This window comes from Myotis myotis, unplaced genomic scaffold, assembly GCF_014108235.1.
Source record: "Myotis myotis isolate mMyoMyo1 unplaced genomic scaffold, mMyoMyo1.p scaffold_m19_p_3, whole genome shotgun sequence".
NCBI lineage: Eukaryota > Metazoa > Chordata > Mammalia > Chiroptera > Vespertilionidae > Myotis > Myotis myotis.
In genome coordinates, this window is record NW_023416335.1 from 120,955,999 (window position 1) to 120,974,356 (window position 18,358).

At 50.3% G+C, this 18,358-nt stretch overlaps 1 protein-coding gene across 5 annotated transcripts in view; it reads right to left on the reverse strand.

Moving 5' to 3' along the window:
- IQSEC3 (IQ motif and Sec7 domain ArfGEF 3) overlaps positions 1 to 18,358 on the reverse strand; it is a 108,747-nt gene that overhangs the window by 15,227 nt on the left and 75,162 nt on the right. For all 5 annotated transcript variants that reach the window (XM_036301730.1, XM_036301734.1, XM_036301731.1 and 2 more), the window contains 3 exons: positions 6,496 to 6,618; positions 5,807 to 5,973; positions 650 to 789 (listed from right to left, as the gene is read on the reverse strand). In XM_036301730.1, the coding sequence (XP_036157623.1) occupies positions 650 to 789; positions 5,807 to 5,973; positions 6,496 to 6,618 (430 nt within the window). The remainder of the gene's footprint in view (positions 1 to 649; positions 790 to 5,806; positions 5,974 to 6,495; positions 6,619 to 18,358) is intronic.

Sequence of the window (18,358 nt, forward strand, 5' to 3'; positions counted from 1 at the left end):
GGCTCTCCCTGCACAGACTGGGCAGCGGACCCAGTGCACAGCCTCACAAGGTCCCTGAAGTGCCCCCCAGCAATCGAGGGAGGAGGAACTGGAGACAGACCTCAGAACTGACTCCATACCCTTTGTATTTATGGCATAAAGAGCCCCCGCTGGCATGTAAGTAGAGCAGTAAACTACAGAGAACTGCAAAACCACAACATAAAAATCACTGCAAAACCACAACATATTTTCTGTGGCCCCAGTGGTTCAAGACACCACAGTCCAAAACCTACGTTAGCCTATTCTCTGTGTCTATCCAGTAGGACCAGCCAGGCATGCCCAGGATCCACCCCTTCCTAAACCTCCCTATTTAGCCATCCAGATGCTTCAACCCTAGAGCACTGGGCAGTCTGCCCCTCACCTCACCTCTGTCTCTCCTGCTGCAGCAGCTGGAGCAAAAGGCAATGACGCAAGGAAAAAAAGAGGGTGCAGTCTATGAGATACAGCAGGGACTCAGTAAGAGTAAGGGAAGAGTGTTCTTGAACGGCAAGGAGGAGAATGGGAGGAGATGTCAGGAAGAAAGAAATGAGAGGAGAGGTGATGGGGGAGCTTAGCAGACACAGGAGAGGTAGTGATCCCCCAGGGGTACTGTTCTACAGCAGGCACTTACTGTCTTCATGCCCACGATGGACTTCTCCACCTTGGTAACATACGTGACATGGTCCTCATTAGACTTGAGCTCTTTCTGCTGTATCCTTTCATAGATGCCCACCACCAGCTCCCTGGGGATGTCTGCGCCATCATCCACACCTGGGGTGAGAGAAAGGAGGCGGGGAGGTAGAGGAAGGAGGCGTCAGAGGCTTGGAGCCAGAGAGGGGAAGCCCCCTTCCAGACTGAAGCCCTTAAAGGGTAGCCTTGATTTTGCCCTGTCCCTGCTCCAAAGCCTTCAATGGCTGGCACCCACATCCATTACATTAAGGACAAACTCCTTAGCCAGACACCAGAACTGCTATAATACGGCCCCACATTTCCAGCCTCACCTGGAATGAGGCAATGAGGCAAGGTTCTGCTGTTCCAGAACCTGCACTCCCACCTCCCAGGCCTTTTCCCTCCTTTCCAAATGCAGCCTCCCTGTTCCTGCCATGTGCCTTGCTTCTGCAGTCCATCTCCCTTCCCCCATCCCACCATGAGAGCATCTTGAAGGCTAATGTTCTGTCTTGTTTCTTTTAGAATTTCCCCCCTCCTGGGCTTTCCCCTCCCTTCCAATAGGGAGAATGGTGCTCAGTGATTAGTTGTTGAATGGGTGACAAGATTCTTCCCTCACTGGGAAGGTGGAGGTAGTTAGACATTGGATGACAGAGGCAGCCCTGTGTGCAATGCAGGTAAGGAGACCCTGTGCCCATCTCCTACTTCACAGTAATGGTAAAACTCTGGTAACAAAAATTACTAACAGGAAATACATCAACATGAAAACATATTTCTTTAGAAGCAGAAACAGATGCAATAAAAAATTCTACTTTTTCTAAGTCTTTAATAACACCACACTTCTTTGATAAGAGGAAAAAATTGAAAATTAATCAACTACAGCAAGTGTCCTTAAAGGAGTTTTCCTACAACTGAGAGGACATTCACCTTCTATGAGCAATTCTCTGTATTGACCCTGTTTCTTCCATATCTGTATCTGGTCCTTAAAGGTGGGCTAATGGGCCATGCAGCACCCCTGGGGGCCTGAAGGAATGTGGCTGCGGCAAGATAAAGCTGGGATCAAGACAGAATATACAGGGGCCCCCGGTAAAGATAGAAGGTTGTACATCTTCTCTTTCTGAATATTCGGTACAAAGGAATTTTTAAAAGAGGCTACACCCACAAAGACGAAGAGGAGGGGGAAGAGGCGATGGTACCATGGGGTTTGGAAGGCAGATGAAGGAGTGACTGGATTGGCAAACCTGAGAAAGTGGACACGGAAGCACCACAGAACCTAGAAGGGCTCTAGAGTTGGCAGCAATAAGATCTGTTAAAGTGGAGGTGAAGGTGGGCTGAAGGGAAAATAGGTTGAAAATCGAGAAAACATTTAGATTTTCCTATCCCTTCCACTACAGCAGAACACTGAAGGTTAATCCTCTGAAAGGGATGAACCAGAAACTCTGGGTTGCAAATCCCTCCTTTAAGCCCAGCCAAAGGGGGGAGTCTGTGCTGAAAACTGGGGGGTAAAACTGATGTCTATATATTAAAAGACCCCCTCAACCCTATTCATCCACAAAGATCTCAGAATGTTGGCAGCCAGACTCATAGCCTTTGGACAACAGAATGGACATTTCTCTCCAACCAGCACAAGAGAAAACATCAAAAGGTACTGCAGTAGGGGTCCCCCAGTGAAACAGCTCAACTAAAGCACCCTATGATTAGTCCACCATTCAGCAGCCCGCCCGCACTCACAGAGTATTTAATCAGCTGTTTAGTGGCTCACTCTTAAATATAAATGGACAACCATTCATCAACTATATATGAGAAAGAAGTATGGGAAAACAGAAAACGGAAGCCAGAAGAAGTAGAGGCAAGCAGGAAGAAACTGAAACAAGCAAATAAAAATATATCATTAATGTCTTCAGAGCTATATAAGAAGATATTGCATCTACAAAACAAGAATATAATGCTATGGAGGAAGAACATTTAGAGAACAAAAAAGGAGTTATTTAAAACGAAAAGTATGACAACAGAAATGGAAAACTTAGTAAGAGACTTGAAAGGTAAGGATATCTTTAAGAAAGTCAACTAGAAGACAAAGATGGCAGGTAGAAAACTATAAACATTAAAAGATCAAAGTATGAGATCGAAAATCTGAGTAATAAGAGTTCCAGAAAAAGAGGACAGAGAAAATGGATGGCGAAATGAGCAAATACAATATTTAGAAAACTTCCCACAAGTGGAGGGCTTGTGTTTCTAGATTGAAGGAACAACACAGTGCCTAGTACAATAGATTTAAAACACACACACACACACAACCCCACAAGGTACACCTTCATGAAAATTCAGAACAGAAAGGACAGAGAAGAACCTATAACTTTTCAGAAAGAGCAAGAAAAAATAATAGCAAAAGGTCAGGAATTGGAATGGCAGTTTTAGCATTGTCAGTTAAAGGACACATATATAATATCTTAATCAATAAAGAAAAAAATTTAAAAAGTTTCTTATGGAATAAAAATAAAGCTGCTCTCTAGAAATGTCAATTTCTGTTCTTAATAGTTCCTCATTGGAAGGGGACTTACTGGGAGTCTAGCATCACTGTCATCTCTGATTTTTAAAACAATCCTAATAAAAATATAATCTAATGAGAGAGAAAAAAAGACAATAGAGTAACACTTCAAAATTCAGCGGTTAATGTTTCCAATCTGTAATTCTATTCCCAAGCAGATTGCCAATCAAGAGTGAAGATAGAAGCCTGGCTGGCATGGCTCGGTGGTTGAGCGTCAACATATGAACCAGGAGGTCATGGTTTGATTCCCAGCCAGGGCACATACCTGGGTTGTGGGTTCAATCCCCAGCGTGGGGCATGCAGAGGCAGCCAATCAATGATTCTCTCTCAGCATTGATGCTTCTCTTTCTCTCTCCCTCTCCCTTCCTCTATGAAATCAATGAAAATATATTTTTTAAAAAGTGTTGGAATTAACCCCATTTACTTAAAAAAAAGAGTAAAGATAGAAAAAGATATACTAGTATTCAGACACACAAGTTCTCAAAAAGTTTGCCTCCAGTGTACCTTTTTACTGGGGGAAAAAAGTGTACCTTTTCTCTCTCAAAGAGGAAGCTATGAAATCTAGGCAACAGAAATCTAACACAGGAGCAAGGTGAGGATTCCCCAGACGACGGTGAAAGGAGATATCAGAATGACAGCCATGCAGCTGTCCAGACTAGAGCAGAACTAGAGGACCCAGGAGACACAGCTCCCAGAATATGAAACTCAGGGAATATCTGCTGGGGCTCAATGTGCTTAGAGGAACTTGACACTTGAGGTGAAGAGTTTGGAGATGAATTAATGGCAGGTACATGAAGAGCTAAACAAATGGACAAAGAATACAAGTATTCACTCCAAGGAAAATAGAAATTGAAAGGCTTTGTAATCATTATATACTTCAAGACTCAGCTTTGTATTGTGTTTGCTCAGCTTTGGGTTGTGTTTAATATAAACAATGACATCGCAAATATGATGCTACAAATGATGCATGGGTTGTGACATAATTTTAGTGGGAATGGGTTAGTGAAGGTAAATGAAAGAGGGCTAACTCCTTTTATTCCACTGTATGTCTGAATGTTTATGAACCTGTCACATTCATATGTTGAAATCCTAATGCCCAATGGTATTAGGGGCAGGGCCTTCAGAAGGTGCTTAAGTCACGAGGTTGGAGTTCTCATGAACGGTATCAGTGCACCTATGAGAGAGACCCCACAGACTCCCTTGCTCCTTCTACTTGCGAGGACACAGCGAGAAGCATCAGCTAGAACCCGGGCGTGGGTTCTCACCAGACACTGAGTCTGCTTGTGCCTTGACCTTGGACTTCCAGTCTCCAGAACTGTGAGAAATAAGTCTGTTGTTTATAATCCACCCAGACTGTGGTAGTTTGTTTTAGCAGCCTGAACACACTAAGACAGAAATTAATAGATAACACTTAAAATTTTTTAAAATGAATAAGTAGCAGAGTGTGAAAGAAACCGCATACCAAAATATATGTACTGTGTAATCCCATTCATATGAAATTCCAGAACTGGCACAACTTGGCAATGATGATGGGAGGTCAGAGGAGTTGTTACTCAAGGGCAGGGGTATTGAATGGAACAGAACATGGGAGAATGTTCCGAGGTGAGGATAGTGATCTATATTTAGATCTGGGTGTGATTACATAGCTGTACAGGAATATAAACATTCATCAAGATTTCAGATTTACTGGTATAAGCCTTACAGTATGCATTTTTTACCAATAAAAAAAGGAATAAGAAAAAAGAAGCAGAAGGAAGCATGCTCTATATTTAATGATATAGAGCAGTAGTCGGCAAACTGCGGCCCCTTGAGTGTGGCTCTTGCACAAAATACCACGTGCAGGCGCGCACGTACAGTGCGATTGAAACTTTGTGGCCACACTTAAGGGGCCAAAGAGCCGCATGTGGCTCTCGAGCCACAGTTTGCCGACCACTGACATACAGGAAACACAAGAAAGAGGGAGAAATGACAGTGGTTGCCCCTAAGGAAGGAGAGTGGCTATAGGGGCAGGGACCGATATTTTTAATAAGCCTTGTAGAATTATTTGACTTTATTAAATTATGTTTGTGCATAACTTTTATTTTTAAAATGCTGAAAAAAGAAAAAATCAATTGTGCGCCCACCACACCCTGCCAGGTGGGGTACCGTATCAGTTAGAAGAGGACTTGGCTGGCAGATGCCATTCCTTATCTGCAGGGCTGACTTAAATGGACCCAAGACTGAAGAGACCTCAGAAGCTGTGAAGTGGGAAGGGCTGGTGCCACCTAGGCAGTAGCTTTGGGGCCAGGGGCTTAGAGGTCAACCAATGGAGGACAGTCCATGCAGGGCAAGGGACATTGCCCACGGGCCCTTGCTGCTTGGTACAGGGCAGTGGCAGTGCCTCCTGGAAACTCCCCAGGTGCCTGGCATGCAGGCAACTTTCCCTGCTATGCATGACCAGGCCCAGAGAGCAGCGTCCAGTGCCCTTGGCTGCTGAGTGACAATCTACAATTGGGCTCAGACTCACAGAATTAATACTGAACAGGACAGGCGGGAGCAGTGGCCTCATCCACCCCGCTGCCCCCACCTCCTCACCTCGAAGGTTTCGGATGAAATCCTCCAGCATCATCTTCCGGTCAGGCTTAATGTTGGGGCTGTACATGTCAGTGTTGAGGAGGATGATGGCGAAGGCCAGGATGAAGATGGTGTCAGGGTTGTGGAATTGCTGCACCACCTCGGGGTTGCACATGCAGTAGCGCTGGCTGTGGTGGGGGACACAGAGCGGGGCCTGAGGCCTCTCCCCAACCTCCCCAGTTCCAGCAAGGGGGACTGTGGGGGCAGGAATCAGGCTCTCTGCAGGCCTTAGGTCCGGGCAGCTCCCTTCCTGTCGTCCCCCCCATTCGCCCCCGATCGCACAGCCCCTCACACTCCGAAGCCTGGTCCTCTTCCCTTCTGAGGGGACAGGGCAGGTGTCAAACACCCACGGATCCCACCACACCAACCTTGCACTGATGTTCATTAAAGATTTGCTTGTTGTGGGATGAGTGAAATGCACGCAGGCCCCTGAGAACCCAGTGCTGTTCCAGCTTGGAGAGCTCGAGGGCTCTATCCCTTTTCTCTCCCTTCCTCCTTTCTACTAGCCCACCTCTCTCACCTCACCAGAAGGGCTTCTCCCAGCCCCCAGGCCCACAGCAGCTCTCCTTCTCCACCCCACCTCTCCCACCCCACCTCCCTAGGTGTGTGTTCTGAAGTGTATGAGGGAGGGGCTGCAGAGGGGGTCCTACCTGAAGGCCTCTATCAGCCGCTCCACCTTCTGGGCCTCCCCCTGCACGCGGATGTGCGCCTGGAACTTGCGCAGGGCCTCGTCCAGCTCCATGCCTGAGAAGTCCATCTCATCCACCACGCAGCTGAGGCAGCGGGAGGAGGGACATGAGGAAAGGTTGGGCCCACACACCCCCTTCGCACTGGAGCTGAGAAAGGTGCAGCCACCAGTGGCTGGAGGACCCCACCCTGCTGGGGTGAGGGAGCCACTTTGCTCCCTGGGACCTCCCAGGCCTTACTCACCCCGAGGGGCTTCCTTTAATAACCCAAGAGACCCTTTCACAGACCTCTCATCTAACACAATGGTCTGTGAGGCAGATGGCTGACTGTTGTCTCCACTTCACAGCTAAGAACCTGAGGCCCAGAGAGGCCAGCAGGTTGCCCAGGCCACAGAGCTAGGAGGAGGCTGAACTTCCAAAGCCCAGGTCCTTTCTTCTCAAACTCAGAGCGTCTCAGACGCAGATGAAAGTTTAAGACGTGCAATTCACTCTCCTAGTCTTCGGAGACCTGCTGGGAGCATGCATGTCTCCCTTGCTTCCCCTTCCAGGTCCCATTGGGGTTTCTGGTGAGGGGACCCCCTCCTGCACCGCCCTCCCATGGGCTCCCAGGTCCTTCCTTTGTAGCCAAGGAGCCCCAGCGCTCAGGGGAGCTGTGGCCACTGGGAGGAAATGACATATCATCTTAACGTGGGAGGGGACAGTGTGAAGCACAGCCACCCTGAGCCTGGGCCCAGCACTGAATCTTTTGTGACTTTAGTTCACAGACTCACCATTTGGAGCCTCAGTTTCTTCTGAGAAGAAGGAGGTCGGAGTCCTGCTCCCCCAGGGTCCCCCCCCCCCCCCACCTCTTAATGCCACCTCTAACCTTGAAGAGAGCACCAAGGACTTCCTCAGAGGGAAGGGCTGGTAGGGGCTGTCCTTCCCCCACCCTCTAGGACAAGGAGGATGGCCATCTCACTCTGGGAGCCTGTCCTTGGCTTGGTCAAACCCAGCCTTCTCTCAGGCTTGTCCAGCTGGATAGTGAGTCAGAGGGTGGGGCTGGGAGCAGGAGGCAAGAATTTGGCCCAAGCATGAGAATTGGCAACGTCAGTGTCTGAGCATTTGAGACGGACAACTGGGTAGTAGGCCCTCCAGGTTCAGCCTGATTTCTTGGCAGCTCTTGTTGCCTCCTCCTGATCCCTTCCCAGTGGAACGTGAGCTCTGAGATCAGCATCATGGGGCCCACATCTGCATGTCCCCGTAGCCCCGCCTGGTCAGGTGTTATAAATCCAGCACGATTGAGCCATATAGGGATGCCGCTGTCCGGAAGAGGTGAACCAGACAGGAGAGGGAGGGAGGAATAGAAGGGAGGAGACAGAGACACAGAGGACACAGAGAGTCAGTGAGAGAGATGGAGAGAACAAGGAGTGAGAGGCAGAGGGAGAGAGACACACAAAGAGAGTCAAGGAGATGAAGAGAGAGAGAGAGAGACAGACAAACAAGGGGGAGAGAGAACAAGAGACAAACAGAAACAAGGGGAGACAAAGAGGGGGTGAGGGGAATGAAGGAGGGGGAGAGGGAGGCAGGAGAGGTGGAGGTGGAGGAGGAAGAGGAGACAAAGACAGGACAAGACAGAGGCAATGAGGGGAGGAAAACAGCAAAGACGGGACCTGGTGGGCCTCGGCGTGAAGTGGCAGTAGGTGGGGGACAAGGGGGCCTTGCAAGGCCAAGGGGAAGGGCACTGAACCCCAGCTTGGTCAACCCTGCCTTTGGGGCCTGCCTCCCTGGTAGACCCCAGAATGGCCCCTGGCTCCCCTGGTCTGGAATCTGGGTGCCTCCCCAGGACCACTTGTCCCTGTGGTCCATCTACCTACTCCTCACCTGGCCCTGACCTCTCCCTGCAGGCCTCTGAGGTCCTGGCACAGTGCACCCCTCACAGTGTCCCTCCCAGAGCCTCTGTGCATGCGTCTTCTGGTACCGCACTCTGGTCCAGGCCTCAACCCTGAGGAGGAGGGTGGGTGCCCAGAGGCCCAGGCACTGTGCACAGTGGACAGAGGAGGCGGTGGAGCAGCTGGGAGAGGGTGGGATCTGCTCAGCGAAGCACGATGGCCTAGTTTCCAGCCCTTCACTCAGGTGACACGAAGCCAGCTCACTCGCTCTCAGGGCTGCAGCTAAAAGCTTCAGTAATGAGCCCATAGCCTGCAAGTCAAGGACTGGGACAGAGACGCAGCTGGTGGAAACACCAGCCACGATGGGGAGCACTACATAAATCAGTCACGGCCACGGGGATGATGACTTCAGGGGAAGACACCTGGGCCGTGGGGCAGACAGTCTCTACATCTCACACCTATGAAAACCCCGCGGAAGGAGGCTTGTTAAATGTAGATCCCTGAACCCTACCCCAGATCTACCGACTAGAATATCTGGAGGCAAGGCCTGGGAATCAGCATCCTTCAAAGATTCTTTAAAAATTAAAACTAATAGCTGAGCTGAGTGCACGGGTAGGGGGATCTGGCCCATGTAGAAGCCTTTAAAATGTGAGTCCAGCAACTCACAGGCCAACAGGCAACAGCTCATGGGGGCACATGTGTCCCCATCAGTTCTCAGGGGCTGCCTTTGCAGTGGGGGTGGTGAGGGGGGGACGATGGAGGTACAGACAGAGGCAGTCCCCACCACACACACATTCATGCTTCCTCCCTGCCACTGCCACCACGGGGCCGCAGTGGTTAATGGGTAGCTCGTGTCCTGGCATTCTTGGATCCCGGGGGGAGAGGGGGGAATATCAGTGTTTTCTGTGAAACCCCCAGATGGCAGCGAGAAACCGTGCTGCAGGGGGGAAAGGCACTATTACCTCCAGCAGACAAACGTTTTCCTCTCTGCGGAGCTGGCGTGGGGCCAGGTGACCTCCCAATCTGACAATCTCTGACAAGGACTCAGCCATTCTCTACGGCTCTGCAGACGCTCCGGGCTGGCAGGAGAGGCATCATTTCCAGCTGGCTTTGGAATACAGCTCACGATGACTGCTTCTCCCCATGCCTCCCAGAGAACCATCACTTGCCTTCCTGGTGAGCCTGTGCCTCCTGGGGCAGGTGCTCCCTAACAAGCCTGCTCTGGTGGGACCTCACCTCTGGGGTCTCCGTCATCCTGGGATCGCCCATAATCCTCGCCCGTCCCCACAGCTTGATTGCTTTCTCACCTCCAAAGTAGAAGTGTGGGCCTGCACCTTGACTTCTGCTATCTCTCCTCTCTCTCACCTTTTCCATCGCTTCTCTTATTTTGCAGTATCTACCAGCACTTAGAATCTCCCTCTCCCTGTCCTCTTTGCCACCCTCGAATTCTTGTAGGGAGCAGATTGTTGACAGTTTTCCAAATCCTTTCTGCTGCCTCCACCCAGGACAACCAACTACCACTTCTTCTCTTAGATCACCTTTAAGGTGAAAAATATCACATGTTTCTGGGTGGTATTTTTTGATGTATGATCTCCCCATTTTACAGAAGGCAAAACTGAGACCCCAAAGGGGCTTGCTCCATGCTCCCACCACTAGGAAGAGCAGGTGTCTGGCTCCCTGCTTGTGAGCCTCTCTGCATCCCTGGGCCCTCTCCACTTCACAGGGGGTCCTAACACTAGTGGAGAAGCGCCTCTGTGCTCTCACTTACTGAGTACTGCTCTTAGTGCCTCACTAAGTGCACAATGACAATCTCCTCAATCCTGTACGATGTTAATTATCCTGTTATTTTTATTACATACAGGAAAGTGAGGCTCACAGGAGAGCTGGCCCTGCAGGGAGACTGCATGCATCCAATTCCAGGGCCAGGCAAACCTGCCCCTCCCCCTCTCAATGTCTGATGCTAATGTGTCTCTCCCTTGGGGCTGCTCCCTTACCCAGGTGCCTGATGGGAGCTATGACGGGACAAGGGGGGACAACTGGCCACAGTCATAGAGTCATGTGTGAGGAGCCACTTCTCATGCAGTCAGCATGAGGCTGTGTGACTACCCTGAAGTTTCAGAGCTCGCCTGGGCACACAGCCCACGGAAGGGGCTAAATCCTTGCCCTCCTACCTTCCCCTTTCTGGTCTGCCCTCCATCTTTCCCTCACTCCCTTCTTCTCCCCTCTCTCCCTCCCTCAGTCCTTCCCTCTTTTCCTTCCCTTCCTTCCAACAAATATGCATTTAGTGTCTTCTGTGTGCCAGACACTGTGCTAAGGACCTGATATAAGTGCAACACAAACACAGATCCTGTCCTGATGAACGAAACAAATGGAGTTTGAAATAATTATTTCATTATAATTGTGATCAGTCGTATGCAGGCAAAAGACAGGTTCCATGAGAGGATGAAGGAGACATATTTTATACTGGTGTGTTCAGAAAGGCCTCCTTGAGGACATGACATTTGAGCTGAGATTGGAAGATGAGTAGGAGCTGACCAAGGGAAGAGGAGGGTGGGAGAGAGCTTGGAGGCAGAGTGGGGAAAGAACATGCCAAGGCCCTGCGGTAGGAAAGAAGTTTCAAGGACCTAGAAAGGGTCAATGAGGCGGCAATGTGGAGAGTAAAGGGGAGAATGGAGAACGGAGAATGGCAGACTGTGGGGCTGGGAAGATGGGCAGGGGCCCGACCGGTTAAGACCTCTGTGAGTCACAAGAAGGATTTTGGAGTTTATACTGAACGCTGTAGGAGACAATGGAAGGGTATGGTCAGAGGTCTGATAAGAACCAGTTTGCTGGAAGAAGGCTTCTCTGGCTGTTGGGAAGAGAATGAACAGCAAAAGGAGGGCAGGGAACCAAGAACAAGGGAGGGGCTCAGCTAGGACACTACTGCAGAGGTCCGAGTTAGAGAGGGTGGGGCTTGGGCTGAGGTGGAAGCAATGGAGACACGCTGAATGGACAACCTGAGATACATCGTAGAGGAAGAACAGATGCACCAGGTGATGGAGGGGATGTGGGAAGTGAGTCTCAGCTCTGGCTTGGCACCTGGGGGCCTGTTGCTCATTTTTTAGGACGAGTCGATGATAGGGTGACACAGATGCTGGAGGAGACAGGGAGTTTTGGACACATTAAGTTTGAGATGTTCTTTCACACAGTATCAATTTTCCCCTCCACTAAATTCTCATTAGTAAATTATTTTATTTTCTATTTTACAAATTAAAGCCCTGTTTGACCCTTCTTTGCTCTCTAGAAACTACTCTTTTCTCTATTCCTCTTTAGAGCCGAACTTCCAGAAGGCGTCCCTTCCGTGCTGTCTCCACTTTCTCAACCCCATTCACTTTCGCCCAGCTCCGGCCACGCTCCTACCCACAGTATTCCACTAACACTTCTCTTGTCAGGGCCACCACTGGCCGCCGTGCTGCCACGTCCAATGGCACCAACTTCTGTCCACGTCCCACCAGCCTCTTGGCAGCATCAACATGGTTAATCACTCCATTCATAAAATACTCCTCTCTTGCTTCCACCATACCACCCTCCCTCAGGTTACTCTTTCCTCTCTGTGGGCCGAAGCTCTAACCATCGAGCAGCACCAGCCAGGGCGTAACCAGCCCCCTTTTGAGTCCTGCCTGCTGTTTGAATCTGGGTGCTCTTGTCTGAATGTCAGTCATGGGCAATACTCACATGACCAGAGGTTGTGCTAGCATCTCTTGCAGAGAAGTCAGGTTGTATATGTTTTATGCTTTACTTGGTATTTATTATTTTAACTTGTTTTCAGTAAATATTTGACAATGTCTGATTTCAGGATTCTTCAGATTAAAGTCCCAAACCCAGCATCCCCCTCCCCCCAAAACTGAAATTACATGCACGTTATTTAGTATAATTTGCACGCATCACTGTACACAAACATATTCATATCAAAGACTGAGTGTTTTGAATTCTCAGCGGCTCGGTAGGCTGTCCACTGGGATCTGGCCTCCTCGTCCCTCTACACTGCCACCAGGCCCTGCTTCGCCATGCCTCTGGCTCCACCAACTCCTACCTTCCCCAAGGCCACTGCTGAGATTTAGGACATCATTTCCCTCCACAGCGTGACTGCAATAGCCTCCGAACCAGCCTTGTTGCCTCTAAATAATCTCCCAGAACAATCCTGCTAGGACATCATTTGGCCCTGTCTCTCCTCTGCTTACATTTTGTCACGGGTTTCCCACATCCCTTGTAGGAAACCCGAGTTTCTCAGCAAAGCAAGCCAGGCCCTGTTAGCTTCCCAGCGTCCCTGCCCCTTCGGCATACTGGCGCCCTCCTGCCATCTCACTATCATGCCTCCACACTTTTGTACACATTGCTCTTCCTTCCTGCCACCCAACCCCAACCTTGCAGCTCCTTTAATTGTCAGTCTCCCCAGGAGTACTCCTCCACCACCACTGGGCCCTGGGCACGCCTCTGTCTACCACCACAGTTGTGCACATGTCCTAATATTTAGCTGCCCGTCTTTCCACCAGGCTACGTGCTCCTGCAGGAAGAGGCAGTGCTCTGAATCTTGGCATCCCTGTCCAAAGATGAATCCAACAAACACTTGTAAGATGAGTGAATGAGTAAGAGGCCAACTGAGTGAAAGAACAAGACCTCAAGCAACATGGTCAGCTGGGGAAGGAGTTCAGTGGCCTGCACCTTTGGAAGCTCTGCCCTGTGACCCAGGATGGCTGGGCTCACCGGCTGGCTGTGCACAATCATCTGCAGCTGATCTGACAGTTGAAAAAGCTGCCAGGGAAATGGCCCCGTGGTTTCCATACGGCAGGCAGCGCGGAGCGCAGGTCCTTCCCTCCCCCGTCAGCTGCACATGTGAGTGAGTGAGTGATGATGGGGCACCGGGGGCAATTAGAGGGCTTCCCGCAGAGCTTGTCTGGCCCTGCCTCGCAGGTGCTGCTGATGGGCGCTGTGGCGGGGCGGGAGTAGTGCCGGGCTCCTCTGGGCAGGCCTCCCGTGCCCGTGGGTATCTGCAGGGGCTGCAGCAAGTAGCCCACAAGAGGGGGGAACCCTCCGCACAGATGTCCCCTGCACCTGTGTAAAGAGGTACAGTCGTGCATAAAATGGCTCAGCCCTGATCTATGTGTGGAATCAGTTTGTGTTACAGGGAGATCCACATGATGTGTGATCAAAAATGATTTCTTTTTTTAAAATATATATTTATTGATTTCAGAGAGGAAGGGAGAGGAAAAGAGAGAGATAGAAACACCCATGATGAGAGGGAATCATTGATTGGTTGCCTCCTGCACGCCTCCCACAGGGGATTGAGCCAGAAACCCAGGCATGTGCCCTTGACCAGAATCAAACCCGGGACCCTTCAGTCCACAGGCCGACACTCTGTCCATTGAGCCAAACCAGCCAGGGCAAAAATGATTTCTTTTTTAATGACAGCAAGACAGTGTCTGGCAGACAAAGGAACTGGTTGGGAGCTGAAACTAGGTAATGATAGCAGAACAGACAGCAGAGATCTGGCAGATGAGGCGCAGGCCGAGGCGGGGAGGAGCTGCCTGAGCTGCAGACCTGGACCTGTGCTCCTGGTGGAGACTGCTTTCAGGTTCCAGGATGAGGGTGGAAAACGAATCCACCCACAGCCACGATGCAGGAACCCTGGTTTTATTTCTGCAGTTCTTGGCTCACACAATTCAATTAAAAATATCCCCATCCACAGAGAGTTATTTCTGTTAACGGAACTCACAACGTGCCCAACAAAGGTCAAGGCTTTTTGGGAAAGTGCGATGTGGCTAAGGAAATGGAGCAGAAGAAGGTCCCGGGACGCAGGAGGATCTGCCGTGCTCCTGGTGATGACATGAGGACAAAGAAAATCGTTTGAGGGGCCTCAGAAGAGATGGCTGCCAGTGACACCTTGAGGATTCAGGAGCCAGAAGAACTCAGTATAAACTATCCAAACACATTGGAAGTCAGTGTGGATGCCTGAGATGATTTCCCTTTTGCTGGGCCTGTCAGCATCTGTTTGCCAGTGGCTCTCATACTTGAATGGGCATCAGAATCACCTGGCGGGCTTATTAAAACACAAATTGCTGCCCCCAGAGTTTCTGATGCACTGGGTCTGGTGGAGTCTGAGAACTGATGTTGCTGACAAGTGTCCAGGGGCTGCTGCTGTTCTGGGGAACACACTTTGAGAACCACTGCTCTATGCCAGTCACAGTGGGAGGAATGAGAAGCCAGGTCTTTGGTGTCAGATGCCCTTGGGTTTGAATCTTGTTTCTATCATTTAGCTTTACAGTCACTTAGCCTCTCTGTGCCTCAGTTTCCCCATTTGTAGAATGGAGCTGATACCTATAACACCTCAGGGGCAGGGTGGTTATGAGTTTTAAGTGAGTTCCTGGTATATAACAGAGCTTAATAAAGGTAGTTTCCATTATGTACCTGGAGACCAAGTGTGAACTGGCATGCCAGGTGACTAAGTGGACTTGAAGTTCCTTCCCTCTAGCATAGGCATTAAGACCCTCCCCCTCATCACCAATTAACTCTGCCTGAAATTACACTATCAGACATTCATCCACTGACCCTTTAAAATATACGTATTCCAGAAAGAGGAAACTGAACCTAGCTCAGACTTCTTGAGATTTATGAATCAATTTTTCGGCTCTGCTTTCTTCTCAGATGAGAGGGTCGGAACATAGCAAATAAAGGTGAGTCAATGGATAGTACCTGATTCCGTTCAATTCTCTGCCACTGGCCAGGGGGCTACTCATTTCCTCTCTCTGGGTCTCAGTTTCCACCTGGTAAAATGAGGGGGCTGGACTACCTAACTACCCAAGGGGTCTTCTGGTACAACGAGTGTCACCTGGGTCTGACGGGGACTATAAAGGCAAGGGGCCCACACTTCTCTTGGGGTACAGTGCAGAGATAGAACGCTGTAGGCTTAAGAGCTCAGGTTATGAAACCATCCTGCCTGGCTTCAGATCTCAACCATCGATTGTGGACAAGCTACCCACCCTCTGCTCCTCGGGGCATTCATTTGCACAGTTTGACAGCACTCACCTCTCAGAGTTGCTGTGAAGATGAAATGAGGTTTTGCATGGTATGGGTCTTGGAACAGTGCCTGCTGGCACACAGTAAATGCTTAATACATATATGTGAGCCATGATCATTACGCTTTGAGGCCTGCTCACTCACAGCCGATCCTCCTAAAACCCCAGGAGAGCGTAACTCCCAGGAAGCCTCTTCTAAAGTCCCGCATCAGAGTGGCCAGTCTACACCACACCTGAACATCACACCCGGATTAAGAGAGACCCCTCCAGGGCTAGAGCCTGACTAATCAGAAAGGAACTGGGTGGTAGGTATATTCATTTTTGTGTAAAAGCCCAGTTTATATGATAACGTGGCCAAGCCAAAGGAGTCTCAACTCTGGACTCGTTCACCCCACGCTTAGGATCCCAAGATCTCCACAGAGTAAGTGGTTCTTCAATGCCCATGACTCTTTACTGTTAGGGGGAATCTCTCATCTATGTGTGTGCGGGGGTGGGGGAGGAGGGAGTGTGGTTGGGAATGGGGGAAAGGCAGTGGAGAAATAAGAGGTCAAGGCCATAAAAACCCCAAGACATCACTTTCAGAAGAGACCCCCTCCTTCCATTCCTGTGGTGGTGACAGCCTCAAGTTTTCAGAGCAGTGGCGATCACCTCAAAGTCTCTGTCCCTTTCTGCCCCAGGCCTCTCTCCACGCTTCTCCAGACACATAAGGGTCTGCCTGGGCCCTGAGGGCTCTCCTCGTGGAATTCCTCGGGACCAGGCTGCGGTTCTGAGGTTGCACAGGGCACTAAGGGCAGGAAGTCCTCAAATCCTTCCTTCCTGGTGACGAAAGGCCAGAGCCTTCCAGACTGCTGAGTGTGACAGACAGCCTGTCTTCATTTCTGAATGTCCCCTAGGAACAAATCTGTTACACTCTGGCCAACACATTTCTGTGGGAATTAAATAATGAAATCCGACTAAAATGTCAAACTCTTAATATCTAACAAAGAATGAAGTAGACACAGTGAGAGAAGGAACACTCAGGAAACTTCCTTCTAGCAGTTCAAACCGAAAGCTGCCCTTTTCGGGCACTTCCGTGGGAATGACAGATACCGATGCCCTCCATGTGCACGAGGTTCACATTGCAAAGATCACGTGGGCCGGGCTGGAGAAGAGACCACTCACAGCCAGCACCCCCTGTCCCCGCTCACCGGCCTTCACACCTGCTGAAGCGAACATTTCAGAAAGGAAATAGAGCAGAGCCGTTTCCCAGCCATGTGAACACCGAGCGGGAGAAGCTATCAGTCCCAAAGGAGCCCAATCCCTGGGGCTCTCTCGCTCCCACTGCCGCTCCCGCTGTTGGGCGGTCACTGCCCTTGTGTCCTCAGTACCCAGAGGACTTCCTCAGAGCACAGCATGGTCCCTTCCTTCCCCAGAAGCCCGAAAGTTCTTGCTGTTCAAACCAGACCTGAGGAGTCTGCGGTGTCCCTGTGTTGGGGGTGGGGTGTGTGGGGGTAGGTAGGTTCATGGTGGGGCGTATCTAATGCCTTGTGCTTTCAAGTAGGAAAGATAATAGAAATAGGTAACATTTAAAAAAGAATTTACTAAGCATCAGGTGCTGAGTTAAACACTTTATATGCATCTAAAATATTTAATTCATACGAGGTAGGTACTATAATCTCCTTTGGACAAATGAGGAAAGTGTGGCTGGTTTCTCCTTAAGAGAACACAAAATTGCCCTTTCCAGGTAAACACGAATGGCCAGGACCTTTTGAGCTCAGAAGGCCTTCTATTATTACTCGAATGAAGCCCAGTTGAATACATTCCTTCTTGGAATGTGTCTTCTATGGAAGTAGGACACAAAGAGATGGAGAGGTCAGCTTCTAAGAGCCCTGGGGACCTGATTCTGGAGGCAAATGTTACCGCATCTATGATGCTCAGACACAGGGCAGCCTGCTCAGCCCCTCTTCCTGTCCCCCACAGGCATAAGAATGGGGGGGGGGCCTGGGGGTCCCATCCTTTCCCCTCCCAGAGGATTTCAACCTCTCTCCTTCCTGTCTGGCTGCTTCTTGGAGAATGCTGTGGCTTGGGCTGTCTCAGTCTCCAAGAGGATGGGTGACTTATGTCCTTTTATTCAGCAAACAGCTTTGTACAGAATGAATGCAACTTGCTGAATGCCACCATGCGGGGGCAGGGGAGTCGTGTGGAATCCCAATGAAGCCTTTCAGTCCTGGGCAAAATGGCACCGGTGACGTGGTTATTGTGTGTTCTCCCTGGTGGGAGTAAGGAAGAGGCAGAGGATCCGACAGATACCAGGACAGTTGGTGTGAGTGGCAGAGAAATGCCCAAACTCCCAGTGCCTGGCTCCCCTGCTAATGCCTGCCTCTTCCTGCTTCTCCACCTTCTTTCTCCTGGCATTTTGCAGGTCAGTACACTGCGGACTTGGGAGAAGAGGGCTCCTTTCTGTGTACAGAGGCTAGTGTGCAGAGACCTCAGAGCCCAAGCCGGCATGGCTGCAGAATAAAGCACCGGGGACCGAGGCATTGAACTGGGGCTCAGCTCTGTACTCAGTCTTCCCCAAACCCACAATGCCCGCGGGAGCTTGCTCCGCCCCCTGCCTCCCTTTCCACGCCTGGCTTTTCCATTCTTCTCTCCCAATTGACACTTGGGTCTGTAAGTTCCCTAAGGCCATGAGCCATTCCTATTCCTCCCCAATTCTCCCCCCTCCCCCCCCCCCCCCAACACACACACACGCACACACTGGACGGCAGGCTCAGCCCCATTTCCAGCACATGGTAGGCACTCAATGTTCACTGAATGAATGATGAATGGTCATCTGGTTCTTCCATGAACTTTGGTGCCAACGCTGCCCTGGAGCCCGAGGGATGCTCTGGCAGGAGGACAGAGCCTGACCTTCATGTTCAGGGCAGA